The sequence below is a fragment of the Astatotilapia calliptera genome, chromosome 17 (genome assembly GCF_964374335.1).
Source record: "Astatotilapia calliptera chromosome 17, fAstCal68.1, whole genome shotgun sequence".
Taxonomy (NCBI): domain Eukaryota; kingdom Metazoa; phylum Chordata; class Actinopteri; order Cichliformes; family Cichlidae; genus Astatotilapia; species Astatotilapia calliptera.
The window spans coordinates 11,526,393-11,543,340 of record NC_137438.1 but is presented as its reverse complement, the minus strand read 5'-3'; the positions used below and the strand labels follow the sequence as shown (position 1 = coordinate 11,543,340).

Sequence of the window (16,948 nt, the reverse complement as noted above, 5' to 3'; positions counted from 1 at the left end):
TTTGTACAGTGGACCACAAGGACAGCCCACCTGCAGCCCACCTGCTTGTAGATATGGCATAGACATGCTGTGTTTCCTTATCTGGAAAGCTGACATAGAAAGTCATTTATGAAGCCCAGTGTAAGATTTGAACTTCAGACAGGACCTGCTGTAATGTATTCTTCCATTCTCCTTAATATCAAGTAACAGCCTAAACAACACTTAATTTTGTAATCCAAGTACTGCAGAGTTGCGCTGGTTAGTGCACCTGTCATTAGCTGTACTTTTTAACCTGCTTACTTACAATTTGCCTAAATGGATGGCGACTGTTGTCTGTAATATCATAGAAATCAACATTTAACTGGTGTTGTGCATTATGAAAAAAGTAATGATTAATTTAACTGACTAAGGTTCTTGGTGCAGACTAACAACTGTCTGGTCAAACTGGTTGTACAAATCCCTAAATACATGGTACTCTGTACTCTTGACTGTCATCCTGATCACCCCCCGAAAATTTGAACCATGCTTACAAAAAGTCTGTGATGCAATTCCTTAATACGAAAGGGACCCAAGAATTCTTCTGACAGCTGGAATGTGTTATAACGTGATGTTTTAATATCAATTTATCTACAAAATCTTGACTGACACCACTGTGTTCTGGTTTCCATGGAAAGTGCACTGTCACTAAAGCAAAGGAACATATAAAAATTACAAACAAACAGACTGTACCATTTTTAACATAAATCATTTGTCATTGGTACTTACAGTATAAATGAGCAGAGTCATTTCGAAACAGGATGGTTCAACTTTATGAAGCGATATCTGAATTTCTACTGTAGACATCTTTTGTAAAGAGTTTTTGTTCTGGAGAGTTGTGTATTTCCTTACTGATCCTTCCCATTCATTATACTATAGCACTGAAGGTAGTTGCCACAAAAAAAACCCAGAACAACCAGTACAGTACATTCTTCAGCTGTCCACAGCCAATCAACTCCTGATTAATTGTAGAGTCTGGTAATCCATAGACAATGAGCACAAATATAAGCATCTGTATCACAATGGGCACAAATCCTATGTCCATGAGTTCTCCTTCTAGCCATTTACAGACTGTATTTCCTTTCAAGCAGCTGTTAACTGCACAGCTTGGTGGTCTCGTAATCCACTGAATTGGGCAGACGTGAGCTGAAGGCCTGTAAGGAAGCATGGATGCGAACCACCTCGCTGGCAGTCAGTTTGAGTCTGTGCCGGAGAAGGCAGGCAAACAGGTCCAATCTCTGTTGACCGGGAGGGGACAGCCGGTTGACCCGGTCTCGTATTTCCAAGAGCTGGAGCATAGCTGTGTCCTGGGACCCTTGAGTGTATGGGTAGTCCAGTTGCAGAATCAAGTCACGGATTGCCTCCGGGTCAAAATGCATGCTGTAGCCAAAGACCTGGATACTGTTTATCTTCATGTAGCCCAGGTTCCGAGCAGGATCTGCCATTTCTAAAGGCTCATAATAAATGCTGTCATTCAGTCCATCCTGAGTCTTTATCCTGCTACGAAGGTAGATGTGGATGGTTTCAAAGAATGTCTTCCACTTGTTGCCCAATGTCAGAGTCCAGTTGTAGCAGTCAAAGGGCAGGTCCAGTTTGGTGGCCTGCCAGTCTGGAAAATTATTCTCGTTGACAGTGATGTACCAGCTCTCTGAGTGGCTCCCGCCAAAAGGATTGATATAGAGTGTAAGGGCAGGCTCCAGGGTGCTATTCTTTGTAAGGCAGATCTGAAGGGATATTCCCAGCAGCATGTGGACCATGTTGGTCTTATACTTGTTGCTCTTAAGCGTCAGCAGCATCCTCTTCCTCCATGATGGATCAAACCAGCTGTTGAGTCGCATGTCATTGCTGATGAAGATTGCATGGACCTGTCAGACAAAGTAAATACATACTTTCAGTAAAATAAGATGCAGTGCTAAAAATAAAAATTCGATTAAAACAGATTTTTGATGGTACTAATGTTACTCATACGTTCTGGTAATCTGTGGAGGCGAGGCTTTCACTTCACCTCCATGTCTACTGGAGAAATTCTATATTTATTGGAGAACAACATGACTTTATGTGCATTACTTTTAAAGTGATAGCCAAATAAGGTGTGGAGTATTCTAAAAACTATGAGCTGCCTTTTTAGGCAACTTTATAAAAGGCATATTACAAGGCAAAAGAGCCTGGTTTGAATTGAAGAAGGCACAATGTATTTATGGTTTACACATGATATTAAGATATTAGAAATTGTGACATGCTCAGATGGAAAATTGTCCTCTGTTTTCACTGTATCTTAAGACCAAAATGTAAGATCCTTCATGGACTTTTTTTGGCACTATGGAAACCATCTTGGAAAATGTTGTTTGTTTGTTTTTTACGCATCCACATGCCAAAATCTGTCATTTAATCCACTGTCCACTGTCATTTAATAGAGCTGAATGAACCCGATTAGGGCATAAAGGATGGGTTAAAACTATACCGTGGCCTTTGGATAGAGTCAGTCTGCAATCCTTTTTGACAACATCAACATCACAAAGGAAGGCCGTGAAGGGCATCATACTGTAGTTTCTAGAGCAGGGGTCTCAAACTTGTGGTCCGGGGGCCATCTGCAGCCCACGCCACTTCCTATATTGACATGAGGGAATATAATGCAATTTGGCCCTTGAAGTTACTTTTTTTTTCTCGGGGATGGAGGATGTGTTTGTTGTTGAGTGCAATGTTAAATTAAGTTTAATATAACATTAATAGGATGGCAAGAGTAGGAAGCAGAGAGTACAAACATGTTGAGGGATTGGCTGTGTTAGTTCAGTCAGAGAGTTATTTGTAAAGAAAACAATTTTCACTAGCAGCCAAAAACTAATGTGTACACTTATGTCTGCATTTATATTTTGTTAAATATGAACAAAATTATAGCAGGAGTGCTGCCACATGTCTGGCCAGAAAGAGAGCACCAATTTGTTTATGTGGTAGTTCAATGAAAGGCTTCAGTTAGTTAAGAGTGAGAAGAAAAAAATGTGTTCATGTTTGCAGTTTTGACTTGTTATACAATATCTTGTTTTAAAAAACAAACAAAACATTACATTTTCAGAAATATTTGTGGGTGTTTTCTTGTTTGATTTTTGTACTACTTGAACGCTAAAGCGGCCCTCACATGAGATGACAGTGCCAGCAGTGGCCCACAGCTCATTTAAGTTTGAGACCCTGTTCTAGAGTGACTCCTCCAGGTCACTTTTTCATTCCCATTTCTAGCAAAAGTAAGTAAAATAAAAAGAAACCACAAACTTTCTGTGTGGTAGGACAATAAATGGTATAAAAGAAAAAGTGGTGAAACTAAAGGGTTTCAGTCACCAAGAGGGTGAGATTTTTTTACATGTGTCTTTCCAAGACTACTGCTGGGAAAAGACAGCTCAGCTCTCACTGAGCCTGACATGATTACACAAAGGCCAAAAGAAAACTACCTCAAGCCTGCGGTCAGCTCTCTGCAGTAGGTAGCCCAGCTCCAAATCCTGAAGGTCTGTCTCGAACCCCAGATAGTTCTCTGTAGAGTCTGCCACCATAGGCCTGCAGGTCCCTTGTGTCAGGGCAAAGCCTGGGTTGCAGCTCCCACAGCGGGTTTGGTTGTCTGGTGCACAGGCCGCACAGGCCAAGCCTTCTCCAACAGAGCAGGGTGGAGGCAGCTGACAGGAGCTGTGTTCATATCGGCAGCTGCAGCTGTGGAGCTCCTCTGAGAATGCACCAAGCTGGTTGTTCTCTGAGCAATATAGGAGTGACTGGAAATGACTCAGCCAGTAGGACTGAGGCCTGGTGGGGAAAAAAAGAAGACAAAGAGATAAAGGCAAAGAGGGACTGGTTATTGAACTAGCTTTAAGGATGAGCCATTTTAATAGGGAAGTGTTTTATTAAGCCCAGGACACTTGTCTGGGTCTGCAGACAGCTTGCTTGTTAAAAAATAAAAGAAAGAAAGACCTGACATAATTTTAGTGATCATTTAGGTCATTTACAGGTCAAAAGACTTGTGCAAAAAGTTTATTTTTTTACGAAATCTTTATTTCAAGAGGTTTTGACACTTTGTTGTCACTGACTTTGTATTTACTACTTAGAAAAGCAAAACGTCCAAAGACTTTTTTTTTCATTAATTAGGTTATGCGATAGTGACAAATGATCAAACTCCATCAGCCAAAAGAAAGGTTCACAAGAGATGGCTGAAAGTTGTGGAATATTTTGATTTAACTTTGTTCTAACCTAGATCAAGTGGAACCAACTACTGTTTGACTAAAATGAGTACAACACAGTCGTCCCAGTGTCACCAAAGGACTGTCGGTTCTTTGTCAGTCCTTTTCATTATTTTCCCCAATGGGATGGTAAACTAAAACAGAACAATTCATAAGGGTTTCTTAAGGTCAATATGAAAGTTCCAGCTTGTTTGACAGCCTGAGGATGACAAAGAATTTTCGTAACACAAATATGGTACATAAAAAGACAAATATGAAAATGAATTCATTCCTGAGCAAACAACACTAAGAACTGGTATTTTGTACTGAAGGGTACAGAATCCCGAACTGTTAGACCAAACACTACTGGATCTAACAATAGGTTAACACTTATAGTAGGCGTATAACGACCATTAACTCTTTTAACTTTTTTGGCATGTAGATAAAAGCTCTTAAAAGCATAAAATTCACCAATAAGGCAATAATCACATGCCCGTGAGTTTACAACCCATCATTGTTCCAGAGAGAGATTATCATTCTGAGCATTCTTACATAATGCCATTTGGTCAGTAGCCAGCAAAACTGTGAAACTTTACCTGTGTTGACTGAATCAAAATAAATATCTCGGCTAGTTATAAAATCTCCATGTCCCAATAGTTTGATATTTTTGTGCTTTATACTGAAAAGATTTGTTGTTCTATGTTTTCTAGTATAAAGCACACAAAATAATGATATTTTTATATTTTCTTTGGTAATGTGTAGATATGTAGACATGTTAACACTTAAACAAAATACTTATAGAAGTACCTGAGTCGCTCGTATTAGTTTGCTTTACTACACTTTAATATTTTATGATGTAGGTTATGCATGCGGAGACTGCGGGTACAAGCAGTTCTGGAAGGTAAAGCGTGAGAACCTGAATAGAGAGCAAGAGAAACTGTCTTTGATGAGTTAGTGACATAAATACTGGAAGTGCACAGCAGTTGTAGGGGGAGTTTAATCTCAGACATACATATAATTCCCCCATGAGCACTTGAGTTTGATTCCCTTCTGTAGGACTTTATGGCTTTTATCCTCTTTGCTTTATGAATGCAATGCTCACTCTATACCGCTGGCTTCACTTGTAGAAAAAAGGCTTCTTTGATGAGGATGCATTGAAGGAAACTTTATGCTAATCTGAAAATGTTTGCTGGATTACATTTAGGGTATTTTCCTCTGTACTCTGCTGTTATTGTGTGCTTGACAGTGGCAAGCAAGCCGGAGCTCGGAAAATCACTGATTTGAATATCAAAACCCTCTAATGGAAAATGCGGTCATGGGAAATGAACCGAAAGGACTCTTCCTTTCCATCAACCGCTACCTGTGGGTAAGGCATTTCACCTCTGACAGCTTCAGCACAGCAAAGCAGTCACCAATAGAAGATTGCGGTTGTGATTATGTACAGGCTTTGTGCTCCCCACAACTCTTTCTCCAAACCGCTGCTGTAAATCGCAGAGTTTTGCGCTGCGAGGAGCCAGCAACACTGAGCTTTGATAATACAATCAAGCAAATGCAGAGCTGTGTGAGTCATTTAATTCTATAGATAAAGTACATAAAATATTATAGTCAAGCTTCAAGTAAAATACTGTGCAACATATGGTGACTTGCACATTATATACAAATGTGATAATTGAACTTATTATTCTGATTCCATTGCCATTAATCAGATTTCTAGTCTTCTGGGAAGGAAGGAAGGTTTTGGAACATGGGTGCAGGGATTTGCTACCTTTCAGTCATAAGAGCATTAGTGAGATTCAATAATGATTTTAGACGATAAGGACCGGCTCAGTTCCAATTTATCTCAAAGGTGTTGGATGGAGCTGAGGTCAGAACTTTGTGCAAGCAAGAAATCAGTAAACCGTGTATGTATTTGCACAAGATGTACACATGGGATTTGGCGGATTTAGCTGATGTCACTGATCATCCCTGTACATTGGGTTGTGTACAGTGAATTTTTTTAAAATGCACTGAAAACAAAAGCAGGAGGAGATTATATATTGAGTCTTTAGGGAACAAACATAAGAACAAAATAATGGTGAATTGTAATAGTAGCATAAAACGGATTTATAAAAAAAACAAAAAAAACCTCTGGGTTCTGCAGGTACCCCAAGACTGAATCAAATCATTATTATCACTGTGGTATTTTACAATAATAACACTGCGCTTGAAATACTATTTCTACTGCTAATGTTCTATTGTTGGATTTGCAGTACAGGCTCCTCAGAGGAGCACAGTGCTACTTATTTTCAGAACATTTCATCATATTTATCTTCTGCTAGAGGCACTGTATATTATTAGTCAGCCAGTAACAGACCAAGCCATCAAGAACAATCAATATGAAGAACATAAAGAAGTCACCAGAGTCATGAAGTGCAATAATTGCACTTGGGCCATTTTTTTTATCTGTACAAATGAATGTCCATTAAACACTATGATTTTAAAGACAAAGTTGTCAAATCTACCAAATGCCTTGAAAGGGTCATTAAAAAGCTATTCAACACTTTTCAAGTCAAATCTTAATTACACTCTGGAAGAAGTCAAAGAGGAGAGGACTCCACCAGAGAAACATTCAAAAGTGTACATAGAAAAGGAAAAATCAGCACCTTTATATGGGAGAGATCTATGCATAAGAAAGGTATTTTCTAACCTGATTAAAGCATAAGTACTAAAAGCATCACTTGAATGGCAATGTGGAGCATTATTCATAATGGCCAAAGTTTGAGCACAAAGAGTACTGTGCTGTCTCATCATTAGCTGCTGAACAAAAGCTGAGCCGACTGCTGCTTCCACTGGCTTATTTGCTCATAATTGTCAGCGCAGTGGAAAACTAGCCCGCAGGAAGCAAAATCAATCACACATCTCCCTTCTATCGCAAGTCCTACGAACAGGATGTTAAAGAGAGACTAAGGGTGGTTTTCAAGAGCTTCCCTTTCTCTCCAAAGCCAGCTGACGCACACCCCTTTCCAAGTCTCTTTCTACTAAGTATGGAGATTTCTATGAAGACAGAAAAGAAAGGGAAGGCTTCACAGTTGATGTGCCAATAATAACGTAGATAAACAGTGCCTGGACGAGTGCGATGACACTTCCTGGCAAACTTGTGGGAATATCAGCTGCATAGATCAGTGATTAATGTGTGTTTTGGCAATGTGGTGAAGAGAATAACATTGATTAAGAAGAGGGTGCACTGAGAAACAGAAAAGAAAGAACAACAGAGACATGGGCTGGACATTAAACAGAGCAAACTCTAATAGATTAATCTGAAAGTTGATTTATGTGTTGATTTATGTCGCCATTTCTGCAGCATTACCGTGGCGGTTGAATCGAGGTGAGCGTAGTGTGACTGACAGTGATTGCTAGATTCGTCACCTTCTCCAATTGCCTCTTCTGGCAGGTAAAAGGTACCCATTACAAATGTGGATTTCTTTCAATCTTAAAAGACTAGTGTGTGATTTGTCTCCTCCAAGAAAAAGCTCAAACACTTACAAGGGCAGATCTGTACGTTTTACTGACAAATTACCTTTTTATTCTCATTTTGGGTTTCTGTTGAGTAACTTCCTGTTTCCTTTTGTAATTTTTGGTCTGTTTACACCATTATCAGTTTAACTTCCAGCCTGTGTTAGTTTTCCCTCCTCTGTGACTATATGCCCTGCCCTAATTGGTCTCCCCTGTGATATCTCTCACACCTGTTTCCAATTAGCCAATCACACACCTCTGTATTTTTTGAAAAGTGTTGAGTGGCTTGTTACTGCCTCATTATGACTTGTACTCTAGCCTTCTGGTGTTCGCTGGGTGGATCTATATTTTCCTGTGTACTTTTTCCTTTTGTATTAAATTGTGTTTGCTGTTACTTTTCTCTGTAGAGACCTTTTGCCTGCCTTCACTAGCTGTCTGAACTGAAGACTAGATTTTGGATCTTATCCTACCTCTGTGTGTCCTGCGCTTGGTGCCTCGTCCCCCGTGACTGTCACACTCAAGCCATAGAAATAAAAACCTTCCTCTCTCAGCAGCAAATGGTTAAGGTGCATGATGTTAGGGTTTGCCAATGCGTTATTTTTTTAAATTAAAGGATTAATTTTTTAACAAACTTTTAGATTTTTACAAACTGCTTGGAAAAACATGCTATTAAATGACTGAATATGTGGTTGTGTGAGTGGGAAATCTTCATAGCTTCAAAAAACTAAAGGGAATAAAGGGACTTTGGTATTTGTGCTACAAAAGTACATATATATTATGTGTGTACTGTGCTTGTCCTTCCAAGTCTTCAACTATAAAGTAACTCATATTAAGGAGACAAAAAACAGCATCTCCGCAGCAAATATTAGCTAGTGACAGTCAAATCAACACACATTATAGCATTCTTCTGAGCTAGGTGACTAAATCTGGACAATTAAAACATCAAAATATTACGTAATTAAAAAAAAGTGCTTCCCTCCAAAAATAAGACAACTCTCAAACAACTCTGAAAGCAAATAGTGGATACAGGAATATACATTTACTTGCCCATCTCTACATAGATGGTGGATGCTAGGTTGTCATAGCTATCCACCTATGTGTGTGTGTCTGTAATTGTTTCAAAAAATGCAGGTGCCTTTTGCACATCACTCAATAATTCAAGTAGGTTAAACTGAACCACAGAAGTCACACATCAGAAAACATTCTGGAACAAATGTAGTGATAGTTATATTTTTAACGAAATATTGCCACACAAGCATTTATGTATAATAAATGCGTTAATAAGTCTTGGAATGTGTTACTTAATTTGCCTAAAACCAAATTTAACACTGATGTGTAAGTGTAATGTTGTCACTTAATTAGCTTAACTTGCTAATTAATCAATTCATTAATTAAGTTTTAATTAACAAAAGGCTTTATACCTCATAATTCTGTCTTTGTATTTAGACAAATTAGGGATTTTTATTCATTTTTTATGAAGATTTTCAACATTCAGACATGAAACAAGTCAAGAAACTCTGGTTTCAAAAACATTGCAGGGGGATTCAGAGTTAGGAGCTTAATGCTACAGTAATGTATGCTATGTGAACTCCTTTCTTTTGAAATGCAGCTGTAAAAACCTTGGATAAAAAATTTAAGCTATTTAAAAATGCCTGATCTGTTTTAACAACATTTCAATGACTGCAACAAGATGTACAAAAATTCTTAGCAAATGCAGGTGCAAGAGTGATTCCACAGAAAAATCTATTCCATAATCTCCCCCTATTCAAAACGTAATTGCAAGGGTACACAGGCTAAATGCCAGAACTACAATGGCAACTTGTTTACTTTAATCAATGTGTCTGGATTAGTCTATAGGGTAAACTTGTGATGTGCAACCTCTATGAGGAAAACCTCAAACAAGAACACTGCACCAAAAGACACCGCTTTAATGTAAAAGGCCACAGTATATAGAGTTGTGTTATGAGAACATTTTGAAGCTGTGCAGAATTATTGAGATTTAATGTGAACATAATAATGGTGAGCATGAGAATGCGTGTTACTGTGGTTGTGCTCACCGTTCTCTTGGTATGCGTACTTGGGGCTGTCTGTGACATCTTTTACTGAGACTGAAGAGTTTGAAGATGACTCTCTCAGCACGTCTGGAGAGGACCCGCATGCTGTTCTCCAGCTGCTCATATCGCCACTGGAACAGGCTATCCAGGGACCACATGTGCTGTATGGTTGACATGTTCAGGAAATAGTTTTGGGGCAGCCTTGCATAGAAGGCCTTGAATTCATCTGCAACAACAGACATAGGAGAAAGAGGTAAAAGGCATAACTCATCACCACTATTGCAGTCTTACTAAGTAAGTAGAAATATTAAGAATTTATCTTGGCAATAGGACTGGGATATGAAAATATAACTGAAATAATAACCAGTTTTGTTCAGGTCAATGAGCAAAACTGTCATGACTGAATTATGCAGTCAGCCCGCTATGAAGCTGGCTTATCTTAACACACAAAATTTAAATCTCTCAATCCTCATTTCATCCACAACCAATCATTGACTGTTGGACAGCACATGATCACAATATTTTGGTTATGATAACAGACCCACACTAGTGGTTGACAGGCCCCTCCCTTTTTTTTAAGCCATGCAGCTCAACTATTAAGGACAAAGACAGCAAAATGAAAAGAACAACAAAAGCTGCTACTTCAACATGAAACATGACCAAGTTATTTCAGTATATATTGAAGATTTTAGTCAAGTGTACAGACAAAAGAAATGGGCCAAATCAGAAAATCAAAGACCTAGCCAGTGTTCACAGCAGTCCATAATAAAGGTGTTAACTGTACCCTATGTAGTGCAATTATTTATTTAGGAGGCACCACTGTTGGGAAAAGTAAAACCATCCATGTATTTAAGTTATTTTAGTCAAAATGTATTAAAAAGATCTTTGAAACAATCCTGCAATACCTTTGGTGACCCTGTAACTCCAAGAGTATCGTATTCGTGAGACTTCATGAGACTTTTCTCCCAAAATCAAAACATAAATAAATTGCACATTACAAGCAATACACTGAAATAAAAGGAGAATGTGGAAAATATAATAAAATTAAACCTTATACATGCAAATTAATATTTAATTTTATTTCAGAAAACATCAGGCCACATCATATCTTTAAGACATTGAGCATTATTATCATCCCAACAGAGCATCTTGCTCTCAGACTGCAGGCTTGCTTGTGCTACACTCCCGTCTCTTCCATCCCCATGTGATTATACACCATTACTGTCATGGTCTCACGAGTCCAGATCTGGTTTGGTTCCTTGACAATTAATGCATGTCATTAAACTGTGTCTTCGCTCTACCATCGTTTGTATTTTCTCCTGTCTCCCTCACTTGTTCTCTGTGTCCTCACCCCCCACCCGAATGCAGCAGATGGCCACCCCTCCCTGAGCCTGGTTCTGCAGGAGGTTTCTTCCTGTTAAAAGGGAGTTTTTCCTTCCCACTGTGCTGCTCAAGTGCTTGTTCACAGGGGTTTGTCTGATTGTTGGGGTTTTCTCACTAATATTGTATGCTGTTTTTTTTTTTGGTTTTTTTACAATATATAAAGTGCCTTGAGATGACTGTTGTTGTGAATTAGGGCTAGATAACTAAAAATGAATTGAATTCAATTTTTAGTGCATTTAATTTTTAAGTTTGCCCAAAGTGTCGTACAAAAACAAATCAAGAGATGAAGCGAAAGACAAAACCAGTCACATTAAATGGCCTGTATTTGTATAGTGCTTTTCTAGTCCCTAAGGACCCCAAAGTGCTTCACACTACATTCAGTCATTCACACACACTGGTGATGGCAAGCTACATTGTAGCCACAGCTGCCCTGGGGCGCACTGACAGAGGCGAGGCTGCCGGACACTGGCGCCAACGGGCCCTCTGACCACCACCAGTAGGCAAACATGGGGTTAGTATCTTGCCCAAGGATATATGGCATGGGATCGAACCACCGACCTGGGATCGAACCACCGACCTTCTGATTAGTGGCTGACCTGCTCTGCCACCTGAGCTACAGCCACCCATTAAAACACATTTTACTAAGTTTATTGCTACACTGCTAGATATCTGATTTATATTTTATTGTACTAAGATGGTCAGTAGTAGATCAAATCATTATGTATTTGAAAGTAACTTTTCATTTACACTCTTCTTTTCAAAAAATTGTGTCAAGACTGTTGTGGCGGGGTGTGGTCTGCGGTGCCGCTGCAGGGGAGGCGGACGCACCTGAGTGGCATCCGCACTCATGCCTCGTCGGCTTAAAGGCTGAACTAGATCCTGTACTGTTGTTGTTGTTGTTGTGGAAGAGTTCAGCTGAGAGCTGAAAACCTGCTGCTCTGTCTGTGTGTGTGTGTGTGCGTGTGTGTGTGTGTGTATGTGTGTGTGTGTGTGTGACAACAGCAACTGGTGAATAAAAGTATGCTGAAGAGCATGGAAACGTGGTCCGGTCTGTCGTGCATCTATTACAACTGTGAAAAATGGGGAAAAAAATGAGATGGTGCATATTGTCTTTACCTTTGACATTTTATTGTTTTTTTGTTTTGTTTTGGTTATTTTAGAGATATATAATTTGTTGGCCAAAACATGTTTAAAAGAGAAAAAAACTAGTACCGTTCCAGTTACCATTTATAATGCATCCCTATGCCATCATGGATACTGAAATTTAAAGCATATGCTTAAAGTTAGTTTCCTCTGTCCTCTTTTGTGTAATGAATACACATCCACAATTACATCCACGATTTCCAAAAGTAATTTCATACTTGTATTGATCAGACTGCAGTAATTTTCTTCAGACTCTGTGAGTGAGATCTTGCTAGCAGAATTTCTGGAATGTGTGTATATTTATCTTCTATGTTAGTTTTGTCTGTTTGTTTTTTTTAAACTTGCATTTGTAGATGCTGCAAACCGTGTTTGCTAACAGCTACTTTTGGAAGTACTTCTAAGTATACTCACTGACTTCTACTAGAGAATCATGACTATATTAAATGGATATAGGTTCTATGTATTAAACAGGGCTGTATGTTAGCCTTACCTAAACTGTAATATAAGGATATGTTGCCATTAAGTGGGAGAAGTCTAAAAACTGTATGGTATCAGCTGTGGGATTTTACTTTCACACAGATTAACAGCTTGGATGAAAAAAATTCTGCATGACCTTACTGTGAGTTTTCTGTCCATAATGTGTAGGATGCTAACAAGGAAAACCTTTATGGCTTCCTGCCATAATTGACTTCCTGCAGTGGCTAGTTCGTGTAGGATATTTATCTATTGGTTCCGCAGTTTGAGGCAAACAAACAAGGAGCCTTTTAATGTCGACACATTTTGGCGGCCTTGTCTGTTTTGACTACAAATGTAGACTTTGGAGTACCTGAATAGGGACGGCATCTGGCAGCTGGTGCTATGCAGAGTCACTTCTCACCCTTTCATCATTTTCAGTAAAGCCCAAAAAAAAATTGGGTGCACTTTGGAGCAGAAAGATATATTTCTCTCTCTGTGGATCATGGCTCAAATTTGAGAAAGCAAAATCTGAAAAAGCATTGCGACAAAAACAGTTTTTATTTGATGCTGAAAGCATTGTAATTAAACAATTATGATGTAAACAGCCTTATTGGTGTTAAGAAATGTCTCGTTATCAGCAAAATTGCACATATACTATGTGAATTAAGATCATCTGAGGCCAGCAGTTATAGAAGAATAGATATATAATGTATCCTTTTATCACCTGTTGTTTCAGAATTAGGAGTCTTTATTCTTGGTTGGATTTAGATGGTAAATGTTCTGCACTTATATAGTTATTTAGGCATGTTCTAAAGCTCGTTACAATGCCTGTCAGTTACGCTTCATATACTCAGCTGCCATGCAATGTGCTCCTCTTGGCATTCAGTCTTTTTGAAGGACACTTCAGCAAATGAAGAGGCTGGGGATCAATCTGCCAAACCTGCAATTATTGGACAACCCGCTCTTCCACCTGTGCCACAGCCAGCCTTTATGACTTCTGCTTCTGCTGATAAAGCAGCGAGCTAAAAATCGGCACTTTCCCCTGCTAAAGGACACATTTATGACACCTGTGGGTGTCTATATTCTGGGCACGCTCCTGCCCTAGCTTCACAGCCAGCTACTAGAACATAAAGTTTGAAAGTAATTGCACTTAGGGATATTTCAGGCAAATCTCAAGACTGGAAGAAAAAAAAAACCCATCAATTTTGATTTCATCTGAGTAATAATCACCAAGGCTTGGTGACCGAGCACAGCAATAATAACCAAACATTATGCTTAGAGGTTCCATTCAAACTCTGTTTCACTGGTGATATGAAAAGCTGGACGGAGAATAAATGGGTTTTATAGCTGCTTAATCTGCTCCAGACATATTGTAAACTACCTGAGCCGAAAGCTGTTGATTTTTTTTTTTTTCTAATCTGGTCATGTTGCGTTGTTAATTTGCTATATCCAGACAGGATGCCAGGATCCCCAGTGCTCAGTCAACTATAATAGTTTACCTATAAATCATAGAATAGGGAGGGACATACATAGAGAATTCTCACTCAGATTTAATGGTGCAGATAAAACAGCTGAAATCATCCCTACTTTCACTCGTATAAATGATTTATATTCAAACTGTCTGATTTTCCTGAATTTAAATGAGGATTGCGACGTGAAAGGCTCCAATAATGCATTTTTATCAAGAGGCCCTCCTCACCTGATTCTTCAAATTCCTTATACAGCATGCCCCATGTCTCGGTGACTCTTTCCAGGCTCTCCTCCATGGCTTGAATGTCCATGTAGGGGCAGTTGCACTCTGGGAACTTGGGGTCACAGCTGCACCAGCAGTCACTGTCCTTGCAGACAAACTCACCCTCTCCATTGCAGGCTATGTAGCTGAGAGCCGCCTGTACAAAACTCTCTCTCAAGTAGTCTGGAAGGATCACTTGCAAGCCTGTAAAACAAAGCTGGGTTTAGTTTTGTCATCAAACTGAGACCTTGGAGAGTCAGTCTGCTGCCAGAGTGTGTAACACACTTAATGCAATCTAGAAATCCCCATATTTCTGTCTTTTCAGATAAAATATATAATGTCATGACAGTCACAATAAAAGTGGTAGAAATTCAACAAACCTTGCAGCTGGACTTTATTTTCAGGGCTCTGAACCAGCACCGAGCTCACAGAATCAAGGTTGTCATAGTTACTGCATCCAAGAGGACCTGTGCGGGTCTCTGTCACCTGGGCAACAACAAATAAAAGGCTCATTTATAAATTCCCAACTGCATCCATTTTAGGACAAGTGCATGATTAAGTTAGATTTCTTTATAGAAAAATATGCTTAAAGGTACTTCTACATTTCAGGCACAAATGGGGCATAGTAGGTCACAGAAAATGTACCTTATGCAACATAAATGGCTGTCTCGCCTCTGATTAAATAAAGTAGTTCCTCCATAATCGATTGCACTAGTGAATGTGAAAGGAATGGAAACGAGGTTAAGCTCATTTTGATTCCTCTAAATTGCTGTAAGAGTGCTTTGTTGCACTTATTTCTATGCAAGAAGTCGACTTTTCCTTTTTTTCCCCAACCCCAGCCACTGATTGAAGATGTTTCGATTGACCTTTGTCACAAAGCCTCTCCAACAGAGACTCTGTTTTCACTTCATTTGCAAGACAAGATCCTATTTCAGCTCTCTCCTTTTTTCTTTCCATGACATAGTGAGGAGCACCTAACACTTTCTCATTTTTCTCTCTTTGTGGTTGCGGGACACCATATTTTGTTCAGTGATTTGTCCTGGTCAGGCTTGTCAGAGGACAGTTGGTGTAAAGTGACAGATGGATGAGGCAAGACAATAAGGGTCAGACGATCGGTAGCGCCATCACAGAGGGCTGAAGGGCTTGGGAACTAATATCAGGCCGGTGCTGGAGAGAAGTGAAAACTCAGTACGGGGCTCTTTAATCAAAAGCCTAATCCAGAAGAAAGATTCGGAAGGAAGAATAAATATCCTCTGTGAATGGGAAAAGGAAAATGGAAGATAATTTGAGTGCAATTCTCTGACTATAATATTTATATCACATTATAAATCCCTTGTTTCCCTTATGAGGGATTTTAATGCCGATATGACTGTGAGGAAATGAGATACAATGCTGGCTTTCAGACCCCATGAATATTGAATCCATATAAGGAATTATTTGATATGCCATATGATATGCCATATGGCAAAACACTGAGTGATGAGCAGAGCATTCAATTTCCGCTTTGCTTAGCAGCTGCTATTCACTGTAGATACATTCTGGTATATTAAAAATACTTAATAGGACATTATTGGCCACCTGTACCTCAGCGCAAGACTACATGAGGGATGGAAGCAAATGTGGAAGATGAAAGTGGAAAATGTGTGTCTTTGTCTGGCCATTTTCTTTACCATCTCAAATTATAGTCCAGTGGCAGTATTCACAAACATTCTGCAAAACCCTCCCAGAAAACTGTTCATTTAGCCTTAAAGCGTCCAGCAAGAAGTGTGAGCTTAGGAGTGATTGACAAAAACGTCTTTGGGGGAGCGAGGAACTAAAATTATAACCTTAGTGCAGTGGTCTGGCTGACCAGGCTGGCACACGCTTTTAAAGATGAGGAAAATTGACACCCCACAGGTACACGAATGCTTCCACTAAAGTCAATTACAATAGATACATGAGACGCGAGAGGTAATGATAAGCGTGTGTGTGTTGTGTGAGCATGCTGCAGACACCGTCTCTGCAAACGTAAAAAAAGGAACAGGCCTTCCATTTTTGTTTTTATCTTTTATGCAAGGTGTCTGTGGAGGAGTGAGGGAGTGTGGGAGTTTGGGCGTGTGCCAGAAAAACAGAACAATATAACGGAAACAATACATGTGCATTCAGATTCCTCTAGTAGCTACTTACATTCTGCCACATAGCTGCACACGGCTGTGCAGGATGCATTAAAAAATGCTGCTTTTGCAGTATCCTTTTCAAATCCTGATATTTGTTTTATGTATTTTCCGTGACATGGGCCACAAACACTAACCGTGCATGATCTAATCTGTAGTGTTGTCATTTCATCGAACCGATCTCTGTGACTTCCCAGTTTTTAGCTCACTTAAGGGCTATTTATGGTGGAGATCGACCAGCCGGGAAACTGAATTGGCCAATTTTCAGTGTTCTCAGCGTGGACCGGTGACGGACCGCCTCACACACAGTGCTTAACACATTTCTTA

The 16,948-nt window shown here is 39.4% G+C and overlaps 1 protein-coding gene across 2 annotated transcripts in view; it reads right to left on the bottom strand.

Moving 5' to 3' along the window:
- Window positions 1–572: 572 nt before the first annotated feature.
- The window catches only part of LOC113008920 (BMP/retinoic acid-inducible neural-specific protein 3-like), a 58,442-nt gene continuing 42,066 nt past the window's right edge, over window positions 573–16,948 (bottom strand). For both annotated transcript variants that reach the window (XM_026146866.2, XM_026146865.2), the window contains exons 5-9: window positions 14,849–14,954; window positions 14,436–14,672; window positions 9,758–9,980; window positions 3,456–3,798; window positions 573–1,880 (exon numbers count right to left, since the gene is read on the bottom strand). In XM_026146866.2, coding sequence (XP_026002651.2) covers window positions 1,110–1,880; window positions 3,456–3,798; window positions 9,758–9,980; window positions 14,436–14,672; window positions 14,849–14,954 — 1,680 coding nt within the window. In that variant the 3' untranslated portion in view covers window positions 573–1,109. The remainder of the gene's footprint in view (window positions 1,881–3,455; window positions 3,799–9,757; window positions 9,981–14,435; window positions 14,673–14,848; window positions 14,955–16,948) is intronic.